This window comes from Benincasa hispida, chromosome 3 (genome assembly GCF_009727055.1).
Source record: "Benincasa hispida cultivar B227 chromosome 3, ASM972705v1, whole genome shotgun sequence".
NCBI classification, from domain to species: domain Eukaryota; kingdom Viridiplantae; phylum Streptophyta; class Magnoliopsida; order Cucurbitales; family Cucurbitaceae; genus Benincasa; species Benincasa hispida.
This window is the reverse complement of record NC_052351.1, coordinates 62,912,508-62,934,702: the sequence shown is the minus strand read 5'-3', so window position 1 is coordinate 62,934,702 and position 22,195 is coordinate 62,912,508. Positions and strand designations below refer to the sequence as shown.

At 33.9% G+C, this 22,195-nt stretch overlaps 1 protein-coding gene across 1 annotated transcript; it reads right to left on the bottom strand.

Annotated features, from left to right (window-relative positions):
• Positions 1–18,801: 18,801 nt before the first annotated feature.
• LOC120072935 (protein POLYCHOME) lies at positions 18,802–21,975 on the bottom strand. Its single transcript, XM_039025470.1, has 3 exons — positions 21,815–21,975; positions 21,225–21,618; positions 18,802–19,606 (listed from the first exon to the last, which is right to left on the bottom strand). Exons 2-3 carry the CDS (start codon positions 21,609–21,611, stop codon positions 19,244–19,246), a joined length of 750 nt encoding a protein of 249 aa, XP_038881398.1. The 5' UTR covers positions 21,612–21,618; positions 21,815–21,975; the 3' UTR covers positions 18,802–19,243.
• Positions 21,976–22,195: the final 220 nt, after the last annotated feature.

Here is a 22,195-nt window from a genome sequence, read left to right as displayed (position 1 = left end):
TCATAAACAAATCAGTGGTAATTAAAAACAGATGTAATTACAAGGGTAAAACAGACATTTAGCCTAGATGTAATTATGAACAACTCATGCAAGATCGACTTGCTTATATTGATTATATCCATAAACACACTCTACACCCTCTACAAGAATAATCTCTACGATTACTCTAAAACTCTCCCTCTAGAAATTCCCCAATTTTCTTAGAAAAGTTCTAAGAAAATTCTTTTCTCGATTCCATCTATTCTTTCAAGAAGTTGTTCCCACAAATCAGGTCCTTGCCAAAGTCATAGTAAGGAAAATCTCATGGAATTGGAAGAACTCAAGAAGGAGACAACCAGTTTCAAAAAGAGATTTTTGCTGCAATTGTGGATCGACAAAGGATTATTGCTTAACCATTTTCTTGATTATTTGTATTTTTTTAATTGTTTCAAGAATCAAAGATAGTGATCATGCACTTCCACTGGGATTCAATTTTCTTCAATTGGTATCAGAGACAATATTTGATTCTTGATTCAAATTAAAAATCGAGAATAATGGGTTGCTTTCAAAATATGCACATGAGATGTATGTAACTTTAATTGTGGTTTGGGGTTGACTTTTTAGACTTTTGACATTTAGATTTACAATTTTAATTGATGAGATCAATGTAAAACTCAGCGTTTATAGGTAGTTTTTTGTAAAAATCAAAACTATAGCTTTGTATTGTTTGTGGCAAGATAGCCAACAAAAAACAAATCAAAATCCAATTGTTTGGCTACCATAACTGCAGGATAGCCAACAATTCTTTAATTATCACAAAGCTACTTAAGACATAACTACTTTGCTACCATAACTATAGGATAGCAACATATTAGACAACTAAATAATGTAGTAATCATACCTAATTTTATAGGTTTCCTCTATGTGATCGTATCATGTCTTCAATCATTTTTTTCATTTCTTTCATTTGTCTTGCATGATCCTTTTGCATTTTTTTCTGAACGTCTTCAAGTTCCTTAATCCTCGACTGAAACTATTGGAAATTGGCTCTCAATTCCTCCATTCCCACCTCCGTTCCTTGAGTAGATGATGAACTCGATGAGCTGCTACCCCTTATTCTGTCTCTTATACACATCTAGATGTGTATAAGAGACAGTCCTTGAGTAGATGATGAGCTTGATGAGATGCTACTCCTTCTTGACTTAGGCTTAGGGCCCCAACCTAGGCCTTTTGAATATCCGGGTCGTCTACCCAAAACCGTCTCACAGATTTCATCCCCTGTTAGTGGTTGAGAACCTTCTAGAGTGGGGCTAGATTGTAATTCCAACATTTGATGCTAGACATAATAATTAAATGGGTAAGAACGAGCAACTAAAGCTAAAAGTGAAAAAAACACGATAGTAAAGCAAAAAATGTTACATGTACATTTTCAGCTGCCTCGTTCACAAATTTGTCACCTTTAGAGTGTATTTCCCTAAATAGATCAATATGTCCTATTTCTCGACCCTCCTTTGCCTGCAACTCTGCCTGAATTTACAGGAATGATTTCGATCCACCTACATGGTTAACGGTAATTTCTCTCTATGCTTTCTGTTCGTCATAGACATTTCCTACATTTGAGGAAAAAAAATTTCAATAGTGTGATGTATTAGTAAATGCAGCAAATGATACACGCCATAAATATTCTACCTAAAACGCTTCACTCTCGAAGCGGTCACACAAAAAGTATCAATCTTCTGGCCTATTTTTAAGCCAACTAGGCAAATTGGCACGTGTTTGTTGAGGATCTCCACATTTTCTGTAATGTCTATGCAAATCTGCTCTAAATTCTTTGAAGAAGTTTTGCATTTGATGTTCTATAAAACGGTTAAGTCGTTGATTGGATAGATCAAGTTCAAAATAAGCCTACAAAAAAGGGAGGGAAGAATTAGCATAGATGATGTTCATGACTCTAAAAGAATAAACTTATAATTACCTACCAATAATTAACTCTTAGCTAATTCTATGAACTCATTTGGAACCTCAGCAAAAGTACGACAACGTATTGTAAATGCAGATCTCACGGCGAAGCCGATCACATTACTAAATCGTATCGAATGTTGAGATATCGATTTCGTCTCCCCCTCATTTATCATGATCGTAATTCTCCCATGTTTTTGGACGTATTTTTCCAACTCGATGTTCCACGAATGCTCTCGTTTCTTCCGAGTGGATATTAAGCTACTATCTGAAGAATAAAAAATTTAAAACAGTTTATGATGTATTTCAGTTAACAGAATATATTTCAAAATATACTAACCTGAAGTATCACCCACAAAAGATACCGTGTTTCCTAGATATATCTCCCGGAATTCTTCATCAACCTCTTGTTGCCTATTAGGGGTTGACATCGTATCTATACAAACACAAAAAAGAGAAAACAATATTAAATATAAATACATGTAAGCTAGAGAAAAAGAGAATTGGGTAGATACATCATTACTCATCACCGTAATCTAATTCAAATTATTCATTAGCACTTGAACTGTTATTGAGAGATAATTGTTCTTCACCATCATTGTTTATGAAATCATGATCGCCATGTACAATAATTGGTCTTTCCACAACTGTAGGATCAACGTCAACTCTGCATAAAGTAACCTCCTCAATGGTTTCATCCACTCGGACGCCACCAACAATTTCTAGTAAATCTAGTTGTGCGTTTTCAACATCATCCACTTCTGGTACATCCCATATTCGTTTATTTTGGACTACTTGAACAACTTTCCAATTGCTACCATGTTTGATGTCATCAATATAAAAGACTTGTTGTGCTTGGATAGCAAAGATGAAAAGCTCATCGACATACCAAAAGTATGATGTATTGATCGATTTGTATCCTAAATCCACATGTGTCATATTACTTTTGTTGTTATCTGTGTCAAACCATCTACACTTCAACAAGAAAACGCGTCTTCTGTTCACATATTAGAAATCTAATACTTCGTCTACAACACCGTAAAAATTGTTATCCACACTTGTGTTCTCACTGATCTCTCTGGCCACTTGGACTCCACTATTTTGTGTAGCTAGACGATTATCACGCTCTACAGTGTGAAACCGCACCCTATTAACAATGCATCCATTGTAAGAGCGCACCTCAAACGAAGGTCCCATTGCAAGTGAAAAGAAATCATCGGAGATATCTTCTCTCTCGCGCCATTGTAGAACCTGATAATTAATTATACATTAAAAATGACAACGAAAAATGAATCATCCCTCAACTGTTGCCTACAAAATGATTATGTATACCTGAGATTTGAACCAATCGGAAAATTTGCGTTGATGTTTTATATATAAGTCAGAGGCACTTTGAGCTTCACGACGAATTAACCTCAAATGTTTCCTACAAAATTGATCATTTAAATGTTATATTAAAGGAGATACCCTAGAATTTAGAAAAGGAAAAAATTTGAAATGTACTTGCGATAGTCTGTTACTTGTGATAGGCTTCATATAAGGAAGTAGGTATAGAGGTGTCAGCTGAAAACATTACTCTTAACAATTTCAGCAACATGTCAAACGATTTGTTACTCCAGTCGTTCAGAACTTTGATATTCATCAACTTCACTAAAAAGTTCAAGGACGGAAATTGCGAATACCCAGGGTATAATTCATTACGTGCTTCGGTCATTAAATCCTCAAATAAGTTCGTAGTATCTCTTTCTTGACCATTAAAGGACATTTCATTCTCAATCCTTCCTTCATTTGCATTTTTCGTTTTCAATTAGAACTTGTAAATCAGTTATAAGATTCAACATCTCATTTTCTTCGATAGCATTACTCTCTATACTATCTACTTCAACATCTTGTATTGAATGACTTGTATGACTTCTAGATAAGTTTACTGGCTCTCCATGATATACTCATTCATAACATGAGGGAGATATTCCATATGTTAATAGATGTCGTTCCACAATATCTATCTTTTCCCAAATTAAATTCATATAATTCTTGCATGGACATCTTATTCGTCCGGAATCATTAATATGAAACCTTGTCATATCTAAAAACTGTGATACTTCTCTCTATACTCCACTGATAACTTTTCCTTAGTTTAATCCATTCTTTATTCATCCTTAAAAATAAATATTTTCTGACCAACTTGTAATCCAAAACAATAACCTGGATTTTTAGGACAAAGTACAAAGTATTATTAAGCATTGAGTTCCATAATTTTCATTTTTTAAGGCAAAATAAACACATAGGTCTCTAGACCGTTTAAATTGTCTTAACAACTTTCAAATGTTTTATTTTAGTACATCTCCAAGCTTTCAATTTTGTTTCTAATATAGGCCTTTCATCTATTCAACATCTTCTAAAATTTACAAACCTATTGGACACAAAATTTAAAGTTCAATTTTCTATTAGACACAAAATTTAGTTTTATGTCTAGTAGATTTCTTTAAACTTTTTTAAAATATTAAATGTGTTAGGAACCTATTAAGTACCAAATTGGAGGTTTAAAGATTTATTTTATATTTTTTAGATTTATAGATTTATTAGACACAAACATATAAGCATAAAAAAGTTCATATACTAAAAATAGCACATAGCATCTATGTACTAATTTTCTTTTTCCTTTCAAGGAAAGTTCGAAATGTTAAATCATGCATGCTTAGGCTCCAAATAACCAACATCATATAATTTTGTAGACAAAAACATAGTGTTATAATCAACTTGAAACTGAAAAGAATTTTATAATGTTTATCTCTAACGAATTATGACATGTTCATTATAAAATTACTCTCAACAATTTCAGAGAATTGTAAAACAAATATATTCTACAAAATTGACAAGATATTAATGGGCATGATTGTACAAAAAAAAAATTCAGAGAAGATTTTAATGGACATGATTTGTACAACAATTTTCAGAGAATTAACAAAAGCGAATATAATATGTACACACATTTTAATGGGCATGATTTGTACAAAAAAAATGTGAAATAATGATTTAAATAAATATACAAGATAAAATAAAATGAAAAGATTATCGGCGGCGACGGTGGCTGAACGAGACGAGGAGACGACAGCGGCGGCGGGCAGTTGATTGTAGCTGCTGACCGAAGGAAGGAGAGGCGGGGACGAAATGGGGGAAAAATGGGAGAGGGAGGGAGAGGAGAGGCGGCGTCAACGTGTAAAAGGGTGGGAAAATGGTAAGAGGGAGGGAGAATGATGGAGAAGAATGAGGAAAATGGGAGAAGGAGGGAAAAATTTGAGAGGGAGAGGTGGTGCCAGCTTAGGGGGAAGATGTGTTAGGGTTTTGGGAAAATTGGGGGGGGGGGGAATGGGGAAGAAGGGTCTGGTTTAAACCAGAATCCCTCTCACGACACTGCTCGACGAGCATTGGGAGAACTGTCGAAAATTCCGTTGGAACACTTGACGCCTATTTTAATGGTAGGGAGTTCCCTAGGGAACTCTCGACACCAGTTTTAGGCGTCAGGAGTTCCTGGGAACTCCCGACGATCCTTTACGTCGTTAGGGGTTCTGCGGGAACTCCTGACAGGCTTTTACGTCGTCGGGAGAGACGGACTCTCCCGACAACCTAACTCTCGGTGCTCTATTTAGGCGTCAGGAGAACTTCTTTTTCTTGTAATGTACTCAAGTAAATTGACCCTATTTTCCTTTAAATTGAATTAAAATTTCAATTCTTTACAAATATCTTTTAAATTAATTATCTTGCCTCTCAAGTTAAATATTTAGCCCCAATTTATTGCCCAAATATTTCAAGATAATTTAATGAAAATTATCTAAAAATTTTGGGACTTCACCATTATCATCACAAATTGAAATAAGATTAGCAAATTAATTTTAGTTATATTATGAAAAAATGATTTCCATAGTGTTAAAAAAACTATTTTAAATCATTGGTGGGTAATAAATAATCTAAAAATTCGTGAAAGGAAGTGAAATTAAAATAGATATATGTATGTATAATTGTATCAGAAGTTTAAAAAAAAAAAAACACATACTTTTTTTAATATTAATAATGAGTTCGGATTAGTTCGAGTTGGTTTAGTTATTTTTTGTGAACCCATTAACCCGCACAACTCATAAAACTTTCATTTCTTTGAACCCAACTCAACCCAAATCAATTAATAACCCAACCCAAATTGTATGAGTCAAGTTAAGTTGATAGGATTTTTGAACACCCGTAGATGAAGATATTCCATTCGAACAAACCCCAATTCTTAATCCAAGACCTTCAACTTAACATCCCTCCTCATGGCTCTAAAATGCAGCCTCGTATCAGCTAGGGTTGCAATCTGTCCCTCATGGACGCTCGACGAACTGCCCAACACAATTTCTTGTACCATCCTTCATCCATGTTTCTTTCCCTCACACGCATGAACCACATTAGTTTTGAATATTATGTTATTCTAGAGTAAATATAAATCTAGGGAAAGATGTTCTTTTTAAAATGTAAATAAGATTTACTTTGATTTTGCTTTAACAACCATGGGGCCGTGAAATTTATTGGAGTATAATAGGGATGAAAACTACCCAACTTTTTATCTTAAAAACATGGCAACTATATTATCCAATAATAAATTTGTTTGGTTATTTTGAATAAGGAACAACAACGTGGTTACCATACATTGTTGGGACCCCGTGGTAGATGAAAGGTAAAAAATAGGGAAATTGTTTTTATTGACAAATATATTTTAAGAAACTAAAATCATGACTTCAACTTTTTTTGTGACTGCAGTGTGATAATTACCTAGCAATCACATAAAAATCAAATAGTAATCACATAACAATTATATATAAATCAGATAACAATCAAATTTTCAAGCAGACTTTTTTGACATGTTTGCAAAAAAGCAAAATATAAGGACATGCACCCAATTTTCAATTTTTTAAAATTAAAGTTGCAATTTTCCCTAAAAAAATGTCCAATTTTTAAACTTCTATTATTTCCACCTTTACCTCTACTCGAAATTTTCTTCTCACTTTCATTCTCTCAATTCTTCAAGTTTGCAAGGTTTTTTGGTTGAGTTTTTATTATTCAATGAATTTTAGTAAAATTTAGGTTTTCAAATATAAAGATTTGAAGTTGGAAAAAAAAAAAAGCATAAATCTCAAAGATTGAGACGTCTTTTTTAGAAAGAGTGCAAAAGAGAGAATCACAAATTCCAGATAAAATTTTGGTCAGGATTTCATGATTTCTGGTTTTTTATAAAACAAATCTGACTTTCTTTCTTTTCTTATTTCGGTAATGTTTTTTTGTTTTTTTTGTTAAACCAAATAGTTATAGTTGAAATAATTATGTTTTAGAAAACTATATCAATCTTTTTAAATTCCTATCAAGTTTTCTTAAGATTGTATCAACCAAAAACGTGGTAAAAAATTCATTCCATTTTAATAGAAGCAGATAAAAAAGAGGTTAAGTGAAACAATTTAATTTTTATTGAAAATATTGAAGAATGTTGTTAAAAATGGAAGAAAATAAAGGTATAAAAGCAATTTTACTCCTATGCCGACATCATATTCATCATCAAAAGAGATTCCAAAAACAAGTTCTTGAAAGGGTCTATTTGACAAATGGCCAAAATAAAATAGTATTTAGAAAAAATTGGTCAAAACAATTTCAGTTTGGAAAAATAGGCAAATAACTAAATCTTCAACTTTTTAGAATCTAAAAATGGACAGATATACCCTTGTTGTTTATTAGATATCTATATATACTATATTTCCCAAAAATATGTTTTTAAATCGTGTACCGGGTACACGATTAGCTCTAAATTGTGTACCGAGTACACGAGTCCTTGTCCATCTGGCACGCGTAGTCTGTCGTGGCAGTCATGCAGGGTTGACTGAGATAATCGTATACCCGGTACACGGTTACCTTAAGTCGTTACCTGGTACACGACTTCCTCTCCATTAAATCACCGCCCGCCCCTTCTTCTTCCTCACCGAGAGCCTTCTGCCTTCCGAAATCTTGTTCTTTTGTTGCATTTCTCCATCCAAACGCCTCCATTTGCTTGAAATCGTTCGTTCGTTCATCCATATAATAGTTGCGTTTCTCCATTTGCTCCAAACGCCTCCGTCCCTACAAAATTGTTGGAGATCGTCCTCCATTTGTTCGTCCGTCCAAAATTGTCTGAACGTTTCTGTAGTAAAATTCTTTCTCTAGTTGATTTTCAATATATAATTGTTCGAACTTAGATCTTATATTTTTTTATTTGTTTGGGCTGGTTTAAACTTAGAAATATATGTATTTGTTGGATTAATCTTATATGTATATGTTGATAAATCTTAAATCTTAGATCTTATATTTTTTTATTTGTTTGGGCTGATTTAAACTTAGAAATATATGTATGTTAAAGTTAGAAATATATGTATTCGTTACTTATATGTATTTGTGGGTTGATCTTATATGTATATGTTAAACTTAGAAATATATGTATTTGTTGGGTTGATTTTATTTGTTTTGGCTGATTTAAAAAATATATGTATGTTAAACTTAGAAATATATGTATTTGTTGGGCTGATCTTATATGTATATGTTTATAAATCTTCAATCTTAGATCTTATATTTTTTATTTGTTTGGGCTGATTTAAATATATAGTTTATGAATCTTAGATTGGGCTAATTTAAATTTATAATATTTAGATCTTATATATTAAACTTAGAAATTGGATTTTGTTGGGTTGACATATTAACATATTTTTTATCAACTATAACAGTTGAAAAAATCATAATAAAAATGTCCTGAAATTTAGTTATTCTTGAACTTGGAAATGATAGAGATAGTGACATTGACATTAGATTTGATGAATTATTTGGAAACAAGGGGAACGTGATCTTGAGTTGGTACGGTCGGAAATGTTCACCCAAATAGATTGGGAAATGACAAATTCAACGTGTGAACTAGAGTCTACATTGGAAGAAAGGAATATAGGTGTAGATAATTGTAGTTTAATACAAAAAGAAATGTTGTTTAATACCAAAGAAGATTTACAGCTTGTTGTAAAAAAATATTGTGTGACAGAACACTACGAAATTATCGTAGTGGAATTAAATCAGAATCTTTGGTATGTTAAATGTAAATCATGGAGTGACGGTTGTGCTTGGAGGTTACGGGCATGTCGGCGTAAAACTCATGGGATGTTCGAAATCACCAAACTTCAAGAAGAACACTCATGTTTGTTTTCAGAATTGACACAAGATCATTCACAACTTGATTCAAATTTCATGAGTATTGAAATTCAAATTTTGGTTAGTGATCTTGGAGTACCTGTGACCCTACTCCAAGAAGCCATTAAAAAACAATATAGCTATAATGTCAATTATGGACGGGTGTGGCAAGCCAAGAGAAACATGTTAATTGCTGTGTTTGGTGATTGGGAGAAATCATATTCGGAGCTTCCGTATTGGTTGAGTGCTCTTGTTCATTACAATCCAGGAACATGAACAGATTGGTTTTTCCTCTCTCTCATGTGCCAGATGCCTTATTTTATGAGGTGGAATTATGGATGAAATGTGATAATGAAAATGCGTTGAACACTCAAGTTTTCTTAGTAGAATCCAAGTGTAAACCCCACTGAGTTTCCTGATAAGTCCAGGGTCGAATTCAGGGACTTAGAAAAACAATATGCAGTGGTAATTTCTCAGAAGACTTTGCCGTAACCAAATAATTCAAGTGGTTTTTGGGAATGTTGTTTTCAGTAATAAAAATAAACAAATGCGGCAGAGTTTCGAAAAGAGTTGATAAAACAGAAGATACGATGAGTATGCGGTGAACGGGTTGAGAAGGGTTTCGGCTAATACTTCCTAGGATGCATTCATACTATGCGATCATACAACACACATACAATAATAAATCATCTCTCGATGCGAATGCTACGACTTCTAATGCTAGAACGCATGCAATATATGCGATAAGTCTATAGGACCTACACATAAGCCTCTATTCTTATTTATGCGATGACAAAATGACACACACATAAATAAGACGACCACATAATATCATACCTATCTCTAGGATGCATGTGATGCAGGTTGGCAAACAGAGCTTATCTTTAAGTCCCTATCTCTTGTTTATGCAGTTCTAATCTTGCTCTCTCGAGTCTAGATTCTAACCTAGCTCTCTCAAGTCTTAGGTTCTTTCTTTAGACTCTTTCTCGAGTAGCTCTAAAGGGATGTTGGGCACAGCATAAAACAAGATAATCACAAGCAATGAAAATCTTAGGTCATGTTAGCTTAGTTCTTCTCAACCCACTCGATAAATTTAGCTACTCATGCATGCTAAGAGAGTGAACAGATGTAGAATGAGAACTTCCATTGTATAAATATAAAGTTGAAATACAAAATCACAATGCAAGAAGAGAATAAAGAGTCTGGTAGCAATCTCTTGTGTTTCAGGCTTTTACACTGTCTTTTCTACTTGTGTTCAAAAGATAATCACGCTCTCGCGAGAGTCAGTCCGCTCTCTGCTTTCTATGCCTCCGGGTTCTCTCTCGAGTTGCCCTGAGCGATCTTCCAGCGTCTCAGCTCTTCTCTTGCTCCGCCTTAAAATAAAAAGGAAAACTATGGACAAATTTATCTAAGTATCCAAACTCGTGAACCCTTTTCTGAAGGATGCCTTCGTATTTATAGAGCTTTGGGGTGAAGGGCTTCTCTCTTATGATTCATATATATATGGATGGATTTAATTTCTCTGACTGATGTGCCGAATATTTATCATCGAAAAGCTGAGTGTGCTTTGTTTAGCGGCTTGTCAACTTAATTCAAATTCGACCATCATTTCTGTCCCATCGTGATTAATTATGCCTTTCACCCAGATGCGCCCACCAAGTTGCGCCGACTCTATGCAGCAATCCTTCTTGAGCAGATGTTTGTGAGCACAAATCACCACAAAGCCTTACGGTAATGCTGCGCTCGATCGATGATTTCTTGTGATTGCGCTTTCGACTTGCGTCAACGCATATTCTGTATAAAAATACAAAAATTAACTGTTTCTATGCGATGAACGCATGCGACTGCAATATTATGAACTTAGTGCTTTTTCGACGCAATTAACATATTTTATCAATGCAAACCTTCATTGTTTAATAACTTAGCACTGTAATAACATACATTTTTGCCCGTTATCAGTGTCAGGTACAACTATTTTTGGACAAGTTTTTTAGTCTTTTGGTCCTGCAAGAGAAGGGTTCAACCATTGTAGGGCATTAATCCAGATTGATGGAACTTATCTCTATGGAAAGTATGAGGAGAAATTATTGACAGTCTTATCTATTTATGCAAATGGACATATATTTCCCCTTGCTTTTGCTATCGTCGAAGGTGAGAATTCATCTAGTTGGTCATGTTTTTTGTGGACATTGCGTAAATATGTTACCCAAAGAGAGGGGTATTTGCTTGATTTCTGGTAGACATAAGGGCATTCTTGCTGCAATTAATAATGAAGAAATTGGTTGGAGTGAACCCCGAGCGTACCATTGATATTGTCTTCATCATGTTGCTAGTAATTGCAATACGAAATTAAAATCAAAGAAACTAAAAAATTTGGTGTTTAAGGCCAGAAATCAACACCAAAGGCGTAAGTTCATTCAGTGCATGAAAGAATTGAAACAATTGCACCCTGAATGTCTTGAATTTTTTTCAGACATTGACTTGGAAAAATGGACACAGTCACACGACGGTGGGTACCGCTATGGGTGGATGACAAGCAATGCAGCTGAATGCATGAACGGTGTTTTCAAAAGTGCTAGAATGTTACCAATTACTTCTTTGGTTAGGATAACATTCTATCGCACAATACTATATTTTGAACACCGACAAGAAATCAGTAAAGCACTCGATCGTGGGGACATATATACAGATTATGCCCTAAAAAAACTGAAGAGATAGGAAAAACGAGCATCTGCACATACGGTGACATCCATTGACAGAGAAAGTCAAACTTTCGAAGTACAAACTGGCATAAGTATGATTTCTCCCTATAAAGGACAGCACACCCAAGTTTTGAGCTTGAAAGAAGGAATATGTTCTTGCAATAAATGGAAATCATTCAAGGTTCCATGCTAAATTGTCCAATTTCAATCGTTGTTATGAAGGCCGCTTCCATCCAATTCAACACCCAGATTATTGGCTAGAATTCAGCCAAAAAGTACGCGCATTCATAATGAAATGGATTGGAGAGAAGCCAAAAAGTGTGATGTACAATTTGCAAGAGAGAAGGACATAACAGACGCACTTGTCCATAACGTACACTGGGTGCTTCGTCGTCTTCGGGTCATTAGGTGTATTTTTTTTTTTACTTGTATATTTTATGTACTTGTATTCTTTATGTACTTATATTTTTCATGTAATTGTATATTTTATGTATTTGTATTCTTTATATACTTATATTTTTCATGTAATTGTATATTTTATGTACTTGTATTCTTTATGTACTTATAATGAATTTATGTAATTGTATCTTTTTATGTACTTTTTATGTATCTTTTATGTCATGGATTTTATTATGTAATGTAATTTGAACTTTTTAGGTAATGGAGCTTGGTCCTTCTAATTCGGTACAATTATACCAACAGAATACGCATCATTCACAGACAGTATGGGATAGGTCTTCCACTGTAATGTTGAGTTGTCGGAGAAAAGAGGCGACTGCACAATATACTATCCCATTTGATCACCATATTATTCCATATGTTCAGCAGGCAGATTTTCTTGGGTTGCACAAATTGGTTTAATCCAGCTTGATTGACACCTTATTACTGCTCTAGTTGAGCGTTGGAGACCAAAAACCCACACATTTCACCTGCCTTGTGGAGAATATACGATTACACTGTAGGATGTTGCCATACAATTTGGGTTACGAGTGGACGGGCAACCATTGACAGGTTCACTATAGTATGACTGGAAGAACGTTTGTGAAGAGCTCTTAGGCATTCTACCAGAGGATCTAAAGGGATCAAGATTGAGTATCCCTTGGTTGGCATCCTAGTTTCCAGAATTACCTCNTCAAGATTGAGTATCCCTTGGTTGGCATCCTAGTTTCCAGAATTACCTCTCGATGCCGACGACATCAGTGTACGTAGGTATGCACAAGCATACATCCTACAGCTTATTGGAGGATTTTTATGTGCTGACAAGTCAAATACTCTAGTGCATCTCATGTTCCTCCCACTATTGTCTGATTTCGAGCACGCTGGTACGTACTCGTGGGGTGGTGCTTGTCTTGCATGGTTGTATAGAGAACTTTGTCAGGCTTCCAATGCATAAGTGTTGGAAATAGCGGGGCCACTGATACTATTACAAGTATGGGCTTATGATCGATTTCCAATTATAGTACCACGAGTCCAGCTACAGGCCCCAGATCATCGTCCACTTAGTGCCAGGTATTATTTCATTTATATATTTATTTCGTTACCATTTTATGTAAGAATATAAATTAATTGTATTTTTTATAATATTAGATGGAGTGGTGTATTAGTTGCCTCTGAACAGTCAGCAAATATGTTGCTCGTGTACAAAAAAATATTTGACATGTTGATGCACAATTAGGTAGTAAATGTGTATATAAATGAATATTTAAAACATTTTATATGTATACTTTTTTTTATCGGATTATTTGGACGCCATACACACAGATTTGGTCATCTTTACCTGATTATTGTCGTGATGATGAAGATATCTAGTTGACCGTTAGCCTTCTTATATGCTTCCATATAGTAGAGTGGCATCATCCAGATCATGTGTTAAGACAGTTCGGTCTGCGACAAACGATACCTTTGTTGTCCTATACATTCCCAACACTATACCAAATCGATTTGAGAGGTAAGCACGACCAAGACTGGCGTCGAATCCATACGGAATATTTATCCTACTGGCATGGACGACATGATCGTTGTGCACAAGGAGAATTAACAAATGGGCCAGCTGTATCAAACGACTACTTTCCCTGGTAAAATTCGATCACGAGGCGATTTATCACACCTGACGGCGCTTACTATTACTGCATGGTAAGAGATTTAAAATCAGATATTTTTCATATATATGATATGAATATTATTTAATATTTATTTTTTTATCGTACAGAATAATTTTATCGGCGATGTTTAACAATATTCAGTGTAGAACAACTTATTAGAATTGGGTTCAATGTGTCAGCAAACATTGGTCAACGTAGAAGGTATTATCAACAAACAAGACGACTCGATGTTGCTGACACCGATCGAAGATGTATTCGTCATAGACGACAGGGACAATAGGGTGAACCTAATTTAGAGGGACATGAAGACAACCTCATGAGGGGTAAGGGCCAGGGGGTCGTTTTTAAATTTCATGTAAACTTTCATTTTCAAATTGTAAATTAAAGAACTAATTGTAAATATTCTTTAATATCATGATATATATATTTTTAATATGAGTGCAAGATATTTTCATTGTAGATTAAATATAGAATTAAGTTTAATAATGAAGGAATTTGTGGACCAATTCCTAAAATTTTAATACTGTTGTACATCTACCATTAAAAAAAAATAGTCATCAAACTTTTTTTAAAATAAAAGAAAAAAATAAGAAAATCGTGGACCGGGTCCACGAGTTTGCGTCTGACCGGTCAACCAGTCAGCCGACGTGGTGCTGACTGGATTAAACAATACTCATGTACGGGTACACGATTCCACTACCCAAATTTTGTCAATAGTTTCACAAAACACGTTTCCCTCCAACCCTATTTTTGTCATTATATTTTTAAAAAAAACATTGTTTAAAAAAAAATCGAATCTTTGACTCCTCACTGTGCTCTTATTTCTTTTCAAAATTCCTTTTTTCGTCCTACTCTTAATTTTTTTTCCTTTCCACGTAAAATTTTTTAAACCCTCACTTTTTGCTCTTTAAATAACTACTTTTTTAAAAGTCTCATATCCTTTCAGAAGGATTTCCGAATACCCACAACATGAAGTATGTGAATGCAATTGAGTCTCAAAGTTCATTTTATAGAACTTATATAAAGCAGAGGATGGAAATTGGTGAACAATATTCTTTAAGCATGCTATCTATAGTGAAAAAAGTCGCCCTTGAAGATATTGGTCTTCTCGCTTCATCTTCATCTCCAAATCACAGCACGATCGCGGACAGATCTTCGTCTCCCTTCCGGTCTCACCAACGCATCTCCCTTCCAGTCTCACCAATGCATCAACACGACAAATCAAAAGCGCAACACCACCACAAGTGCTTCCTCGTTATTCTCTAGGATGAGAAATCGCAGCACAATTGTGGGATCGCTGAGATTGTTTTTGGTGAAAAGGAAGCAAGGGAGAAGATGAGAACTTTTCTCAGGGAGAGTTTCTTTTCACAAAGAGAAATCACAGAAGATGAAGAGAAGGAGATTAAGCCAATCACTACTTCTTTATGTTTCCACGATCTATTGAATTAAGCATATAGACATGCTTTAATTCAACATTCATTGAATAAAAGAAAGTTGGCCAAAAATTCTTAAATCCAATGTATAAAAGTTGTTTCTCATTCAAGAAACTACATGTGAATTTATAAAAGATTTAGAGCATAACAAGAAAATTAAGAATCTACCTAAATTAAACTAAATTACTTACCTTAATGTAGTATCTCCTTCAAGATTTGATCAAGGAATATCATGGATGTATCAAAGATAAGGAAAGAATGAGAGAAAGAGTGCAAAAAGCTAAGAAAGTTGAGAGAAAATCGAGTGGTGCTCTAAAATGGCTAAAATTTCATTTTATATGCGACCCTATTGATAGTGTTGCAACGCTATTACACAATTTAGACCTCGAGTGTTGGGGTAGAGGCGCGACGTTGTTGTTACGATTGCTTGCAACGAGGCCCGCACGCGTTCGAAACTGGTGGTCTCACGGCCTCATCTCCGATGACAGCTTCAACCTTCTCACTTCCGTCTGCAATGTCTCTCGTCTCGTCACCGAAGGAATCACCAATTCCCTCTCTCCCGCTTGCATCTCTGTCGCCGCTAACGTCTCCAAAGAGCTCTCTCCAATCATCAACTACTTCGATATCGCCGCTTGTAACGTCTGTCCCTCCGCCAATGCCTCGCAGTTTGGCAATCTCAATCGCACCGATCCTCTCCGCTCCACTCTGCTCCACAGCTTCATCTATGGCCAAGTGATCGGCTTCTTCTTGGGATTTCTAGGTTTTTTTTTTCTTTTTTGCTTTTTTGCTCTGGCTGTGTGATTTAAAAATTGAAATTGTTGTTTGATCTGATGTTTCGTGCAGGCTGGATAGGAAGATCAAGATCCGTGTGCGGGAGATATTGTAGCAAAGTACTTGAATCGACAAGATGTTCAGAAAGCTCTTCATGCGAAGTTAATTGGATTTTTCTATATGGAGAATCTGCATATTTAGGAAGTAATTATGTGATTAACATTTCTTTATGTTTGAAATTTGTTTATGAGATCTTGAGTTTGGTTCTTAATGTTGATTTTGTTTTGTTAGAGAATGGAAATATGATTTGAGGAAGAGATTGGTGCCGACGATTGATGTTGTTGGCACGCTTGTGAAGTCTAAAATTCGAGTACTAATCTACAGGTATGCTAAATTCTAACCACCATTTTTCTTTTTTTTTTTTCATATAAATACTGCCTTGATTCATGAAAGAATATATGTATAATTTTGTTATGCAGTATACTCAAATGTTCAAGTTCAATCTCAATTTGAGATTTGTCACGTAATAAATTCTTCTTGACCATAAAAGGAAGTTAGACATGGAAGGTATTTTTAGTTCAAGAATTGATTTTTAAATTTTAAGGTATCAATCATGCAAATAAGTGTTAAACAAAATTTAAGATATTTTTAGTTCTAAGAATTGATTTAGATGTTGTTCTAGTACGGAAACTTTTTTTTGGATAAATTGTAAAAACTACCCCTAAGATAGAGTGGTAGTTGCAATTACACTCTCAAACATTCAATAATAACAATTGGACCTCTAAACTTCTAAAATATTAAAATTAGGCCCTCAAATTTACAATAATTATAAAAATTGAACTCTCAAATGATAAAAATTGAATTCTGAAACTTATATAAGCAAGATAATTTATACAATTATGTAACTTTGAGCGTCCAATTTTATAATTTAGATAAGTTTGAGGACTCAATTTTTAATTTTAAAAATTTAAAGATATAATTACAACTACCAACCATACTTTAGGGGTAAGTTGTCCTTTTAAGACAAGTTCTAAGCTATAAAGGAAGGGAGAAAATAATGGAAGGAAAATTTTTGGATGAAAATTCTAAATACTTTCGAATCCAAACTATTTGTGTACGTTTTTTAATTTTAAATCTTATTTACTTTGTATTTTTTATTTTGAAAAATATAATTTGAATTGGTTGTTTTCAAAAATAGAAAAATGAATCAAAATATCTATAATCAAAACTTCATAATCTATCAATGATGAGTATCTATAGATTATAAAATTTTGTAGTATCCATCAGTATCTATCATGGATAGATTATAAAATTTTGCTATCTTTTATAAATATTTTCTCAATTTTATTATTTGAAATAACTTCTCTATATTTTCATATTTTGAATTGTAGAATTATCATTTTTGAAATATTTTGAATTGAAAATGATTAGTCAAGATTTAGTTTGTTTTGATTTTCTGTTTTTAGATTATATATATATAATTAACCATAGATTTAGGAGTGAAATTTGGTTTTTTTAATTTTAGGAATTTTGAATCCATTTTGGAATAGAGGGTATTATAGTGCATTTGATTATATCAATCAATATGTTAATTTCCCGCTTAGCCAATTTTACAATATAAAAAGCCATTTAGTCGTTTTTTCAAAATAGCCCTTTAATTTTAGATATTTGTGTTGTCATTCCATTTTGAGAAGAATGGGCACATAGTTTTAAAACTTGCTTTTAGGTCTGAAGGTAATGTGAGCATCGGTTGAAAGTATCTTTATTCCCGACATCTTATGATTTTATCACCGACCTTTTCAACCAAAAAAAAAAAAAGAAACAATTATAAATATAGACATTAGAACCAAAGATAATGTAAAAAAATTTATAAATATGGTCAAATTTAAATAGTTGATAGATCATATTATTAGGAACATATCACTAGTAAGAGTCTATCAACGATAGAAATCTATCATTGATAGATTTGATTATATTTGTAATTTTTTTAAAATAATATTATACACTTTTATTATTTTTAAATAGTATCAATTGCAATACCCTATTTTTTTTTATCTAATTCCATCAAAATTGAATAAGAACTCTACACCGAAACTTTTGTCCACATTTTCGCTTTTTGTTTACAACAATTCATTGATAAGATTTTTAAAATAAATTATTTCAAATAATGTTTTATTTACTACAAAAACTCTTTGAATTGATAATTCAAATTGTAACTAAGTTCTGATTTTTTTTCCTTAGTGGGTTTGATCTTCCTTGTGATTTGACTAGATTTATTGGTTACTATCCATAAATAAAACCTAATTGCAATAATAACTAAATGTATAACAACATTTTCTTTGAAAAAAAGAATTGTAAATATAATCGTGATAAACTTCTATCTTTTACTAACAATATGATTTAACTAATAGACTTTTACTAACAATATAATCTATCACTAATAAATTATTTAAATTTGCCACATTTGTAATTTTGTTTACATTATGCTATATTTACTAATATTTTGACTTCATTCCTATATTTACAACTATCCCATAAAAAATAATAGATATGATGTATATATACATACATACACATAATATAAAACTTGGATGATAGATGTATCAGATTGAAACCTGATGATAGCAGCCAATCAAAAATGTTTTTATCTTATAAGGATTTCGAAAGGCAAAAATTTCAAGTCTAAAGTGAATAAAATTTCTATTTACAACATTTCCACCGCCCAGAAAAGGCCTGCTTTTATCTATCTATATCTGTAGTAAAACAAAGGCAGACCCTTACATCAACAAAATAGCCTATATATTTGTAAAATCCCTTACTAAACTAAGCATCTAAAAGCAAAGATGGTTTATGCAAATGAAAAGGATTCATTTTAACAGGAAACTAACATATAATAGTCATCCAGAGATGAGATCTCATCAGAAGATGAGGATCCCTTTCTCCCCTCCCTCTGATCAACAGCCGCTCTTGACCGAAGTAATAATCATCAGCAGATGATTGATCCAAAAAGTTCCTGAGTTGATTCTGATGATTGCCAAAAGAATTCCGGGAGTGTTTTTCGTGTTGAAATGAATCAACGAAACGACATTAAAGTACGAACTCTTTTCTCCCTCTCTGCTTTCTTGGCACTAGGCGTTCTTTTCAATTTCTGCAACTCCTCCATTACTACTTTCTCCACTTTGTCTATGGAGTTCAAGAGCTTCTTCTGGGGAGTGAGAGTCTCGGCCCCTACCGTGTTTTCATTCGCGATTCCACGAAGAATCTTTCGAACTTTGCCTACAGTTGGTTTTGGGGTGACTAGAGAAATGCTTGGCTCTTGATGATCACCTGCCACCAATACGGTATACTCTAAAGCTCTTTCGTCCGAGGGAGCTGGACTATTGTCACTTCCTTGGCCTTCATTTTCTCTCAAGCGAGCTCTTGTCCTTTCAATTGCCTGATTAAAAGAACAAGATATAACTAAATGACCTTTCAATTGCCTCAAATGAAAAACTAGGAAACGAAATTTATAGGAAAAACAAAGGTGATATTGAATGACATGGAGCAGTAACTAAATATCCAAATGCCAACATGCAGGATACAGCAAAATAAGTTAGAATACTTGGAAATGGGAACTTGAAGAACTAATACAAAGACTTCCCAGATGCAATGCTTTAAAGAGAATTCACTTTGATTAGTGGAAGAAGACTTCTAAAAGAGAATTCCCAAGTGAAATCCTCGGAGACGTGAAAAAATGGGAGAAATGTTTTCCACTGACAACAAAATTATCAGTGAATCAACATAAAAAGTAGCAAAGATTTAGATGGATGGTGCATAGACACAAGCACGTGACATAGAGAAGACATGATGCATTATGACGTGATATGATATTAGCTGAAAAATGAGGACAGAAAAGGCAATGGCTCATCTACTTTATACATTTCTTTTGTGCATGAGGGTATCTGAGAAAGAGTGGTGTATAATGTCTTACATCAAGTTACTAGAATTTTATGATCTTAACAAATTTAAGGTCAATATATATGCACCTAGATACTTGAAAAAATAAATTTGATATTTTTCACTCAAATTATATATTTTTTTATCCATTAAACTTTTCAAACAAAATAAATGAATTAATACATTGAAAAAGTCAGGTCAAATAATTTACAAGTGTCAACATATGCTTAACAAGTATTCTGTACATGTCCCACAAGAAACGATAATATCAGTGTTAATATATATTGCAATCAGAATTTTAAAACTTCATTGGCAAATGAATCAGCGATTTGACTTCAAAATTACAGCATTAACATAGGCCCAAAATGTTGATTGGACTGCTTAGTCACAACATCCTAGTAACCAGCCGAAGAATATTGAGCCCACCAAAAAGTAGTTCTAATAACAAGTGAAAATGAAGCTTAAAAACCAATTGGAATCCAAGAAAACATTGAATATAAAAACTAAAAATGGAGATGAATTATGTTAACTTTAATTAATGGTGGACAGGAACTCATTATCCAGACTGTTGATGTTCCATATGAAATCATTGAGCATGGATGTTATAAAACCAAAAGAATCTTCTTTTTAGACAAACAGGTAGGTAGTACATAGCTTAAAAACACTGAAAATTAATTGATTAATTAACTTAAAGAGAAAGGAAAGTGATCCAATCTGAGGATTCACAAAAAAGGATTAGACAGATGCAATAACATTTTCGGTTAAAAATCAATTCAATTAAAATCAAGTGAAAGCAAATGCTTACCAACTGAAAAACAGAAACAAGATCACAACTGCACCAAAAAAATCAAAAGGGGTTTCCCGAAGATCAAGCAAATTCAAATTAGAACAAACCCAAACAAATGTCTGTATCAGAGAACAAATCTTACAGCTATTGGAGTACGTATATGCATACCAGAGACAATATGTGATAACAATGAGAATAGGTTTGCTATAAACAATATGAATCAAATTCAGGTATTATATCCAAGTAATCCACAAAATGTAAGTAAAGCAGAACAAAACCTTGAAAGATTTATCAGAACAATATCAAAGTAACAGGTGAATTAGTCATTTACCCTCACAACTGCAGTTATATCGCGGAGAGGGGTTCTTGGGTACCAAATCGGTAACACACTGTTCCTACCCCGAGATCTATTCCGCCGGGAACTCCCAGCCGCCGTATTCTCGCGGTTCAACACTGGAGATCTGTAAAGAAATCTATTGCGCCCAATTCCACCAGAAATGGGAGAACCAAAAGCCCGTCTCAGATTCGCACCACCTCCACCAGGGCCGGGATTCGTAGGTCTTTGTTGAGCAGTAGTCGTCGTTGTGGGGCGCGCAATCGGAGTACCTATCAAATGAGAATTCATTTCTTGCTCGTCCAATATACCTTCCGATCTCCGACGAGCAAATACCTCGGCATGGTCCACTTGCCTCTCCAATCTATCCCTTGCTTCCGACATTATGGAACTTCAAAAGGAAGAAGCAAGAAAACAATCATTTCAGAGAAGAGGAAGCCCGAATCTAAGTCTACAGTAACAAGAACTCAGAATCTTTCAGTTAAAACCAAAACTAACAAGAAAACCTACATTTCATTTCTACATTCTTCAAAAAAAAAAAAAAAAAAAAATGAAATGGAGAAAAGGAAGATGGAACTCATTCATACCGTGAAATTCCAGTGGGCTTCAATGGAACCTTTGACCCAAAAACAATGGCGTTGGATTGGTGGGAGGCGGTCTTCTGTGAGACGCTCAGTTGAAAAATGAGAGGGAAGAAGATGAAGCTGCTTTGAGAGAAAGCGAAAATTTGGGCAAATTTCAAATGCGGAAATTTGGGCGCTACTTAAACCCATTTTCAATTTTTTTGCAAAATTCATTACACGTGGCCATTTCTGGTTTTTCAAATTTTGTGGTTTGAATTTCAAATTTCTAGCAAGAGCGGGATCTTTTTATTTTTCCTTTTCTCTTTTGAAACCTCAAATTTTTAGCTTATGCGATGTGAAATTACTGTAAAGTCCTTACGTATGTGCCATTATTGAGGTAAAGGT

What these genes read in the sequence shown, in the direction of transcription:
- LOC120072935 (XM_039025470.1), bottom strand. Translation starts at nt 21,611, where the DNA reads ATGTCGGAAGCAAGGGATAGATTGGAGAGGCAAGTGGACCATGCCGAG. An exon ending in ATATAACTGCAGTTGTGAGG is followed by an intron (nt 19,607 to 21,224) that starts GTAAATGACTAA and finishes TCTTTTAATCAG; the next exon opens with GCAATTGAAAGGACAAGAGC.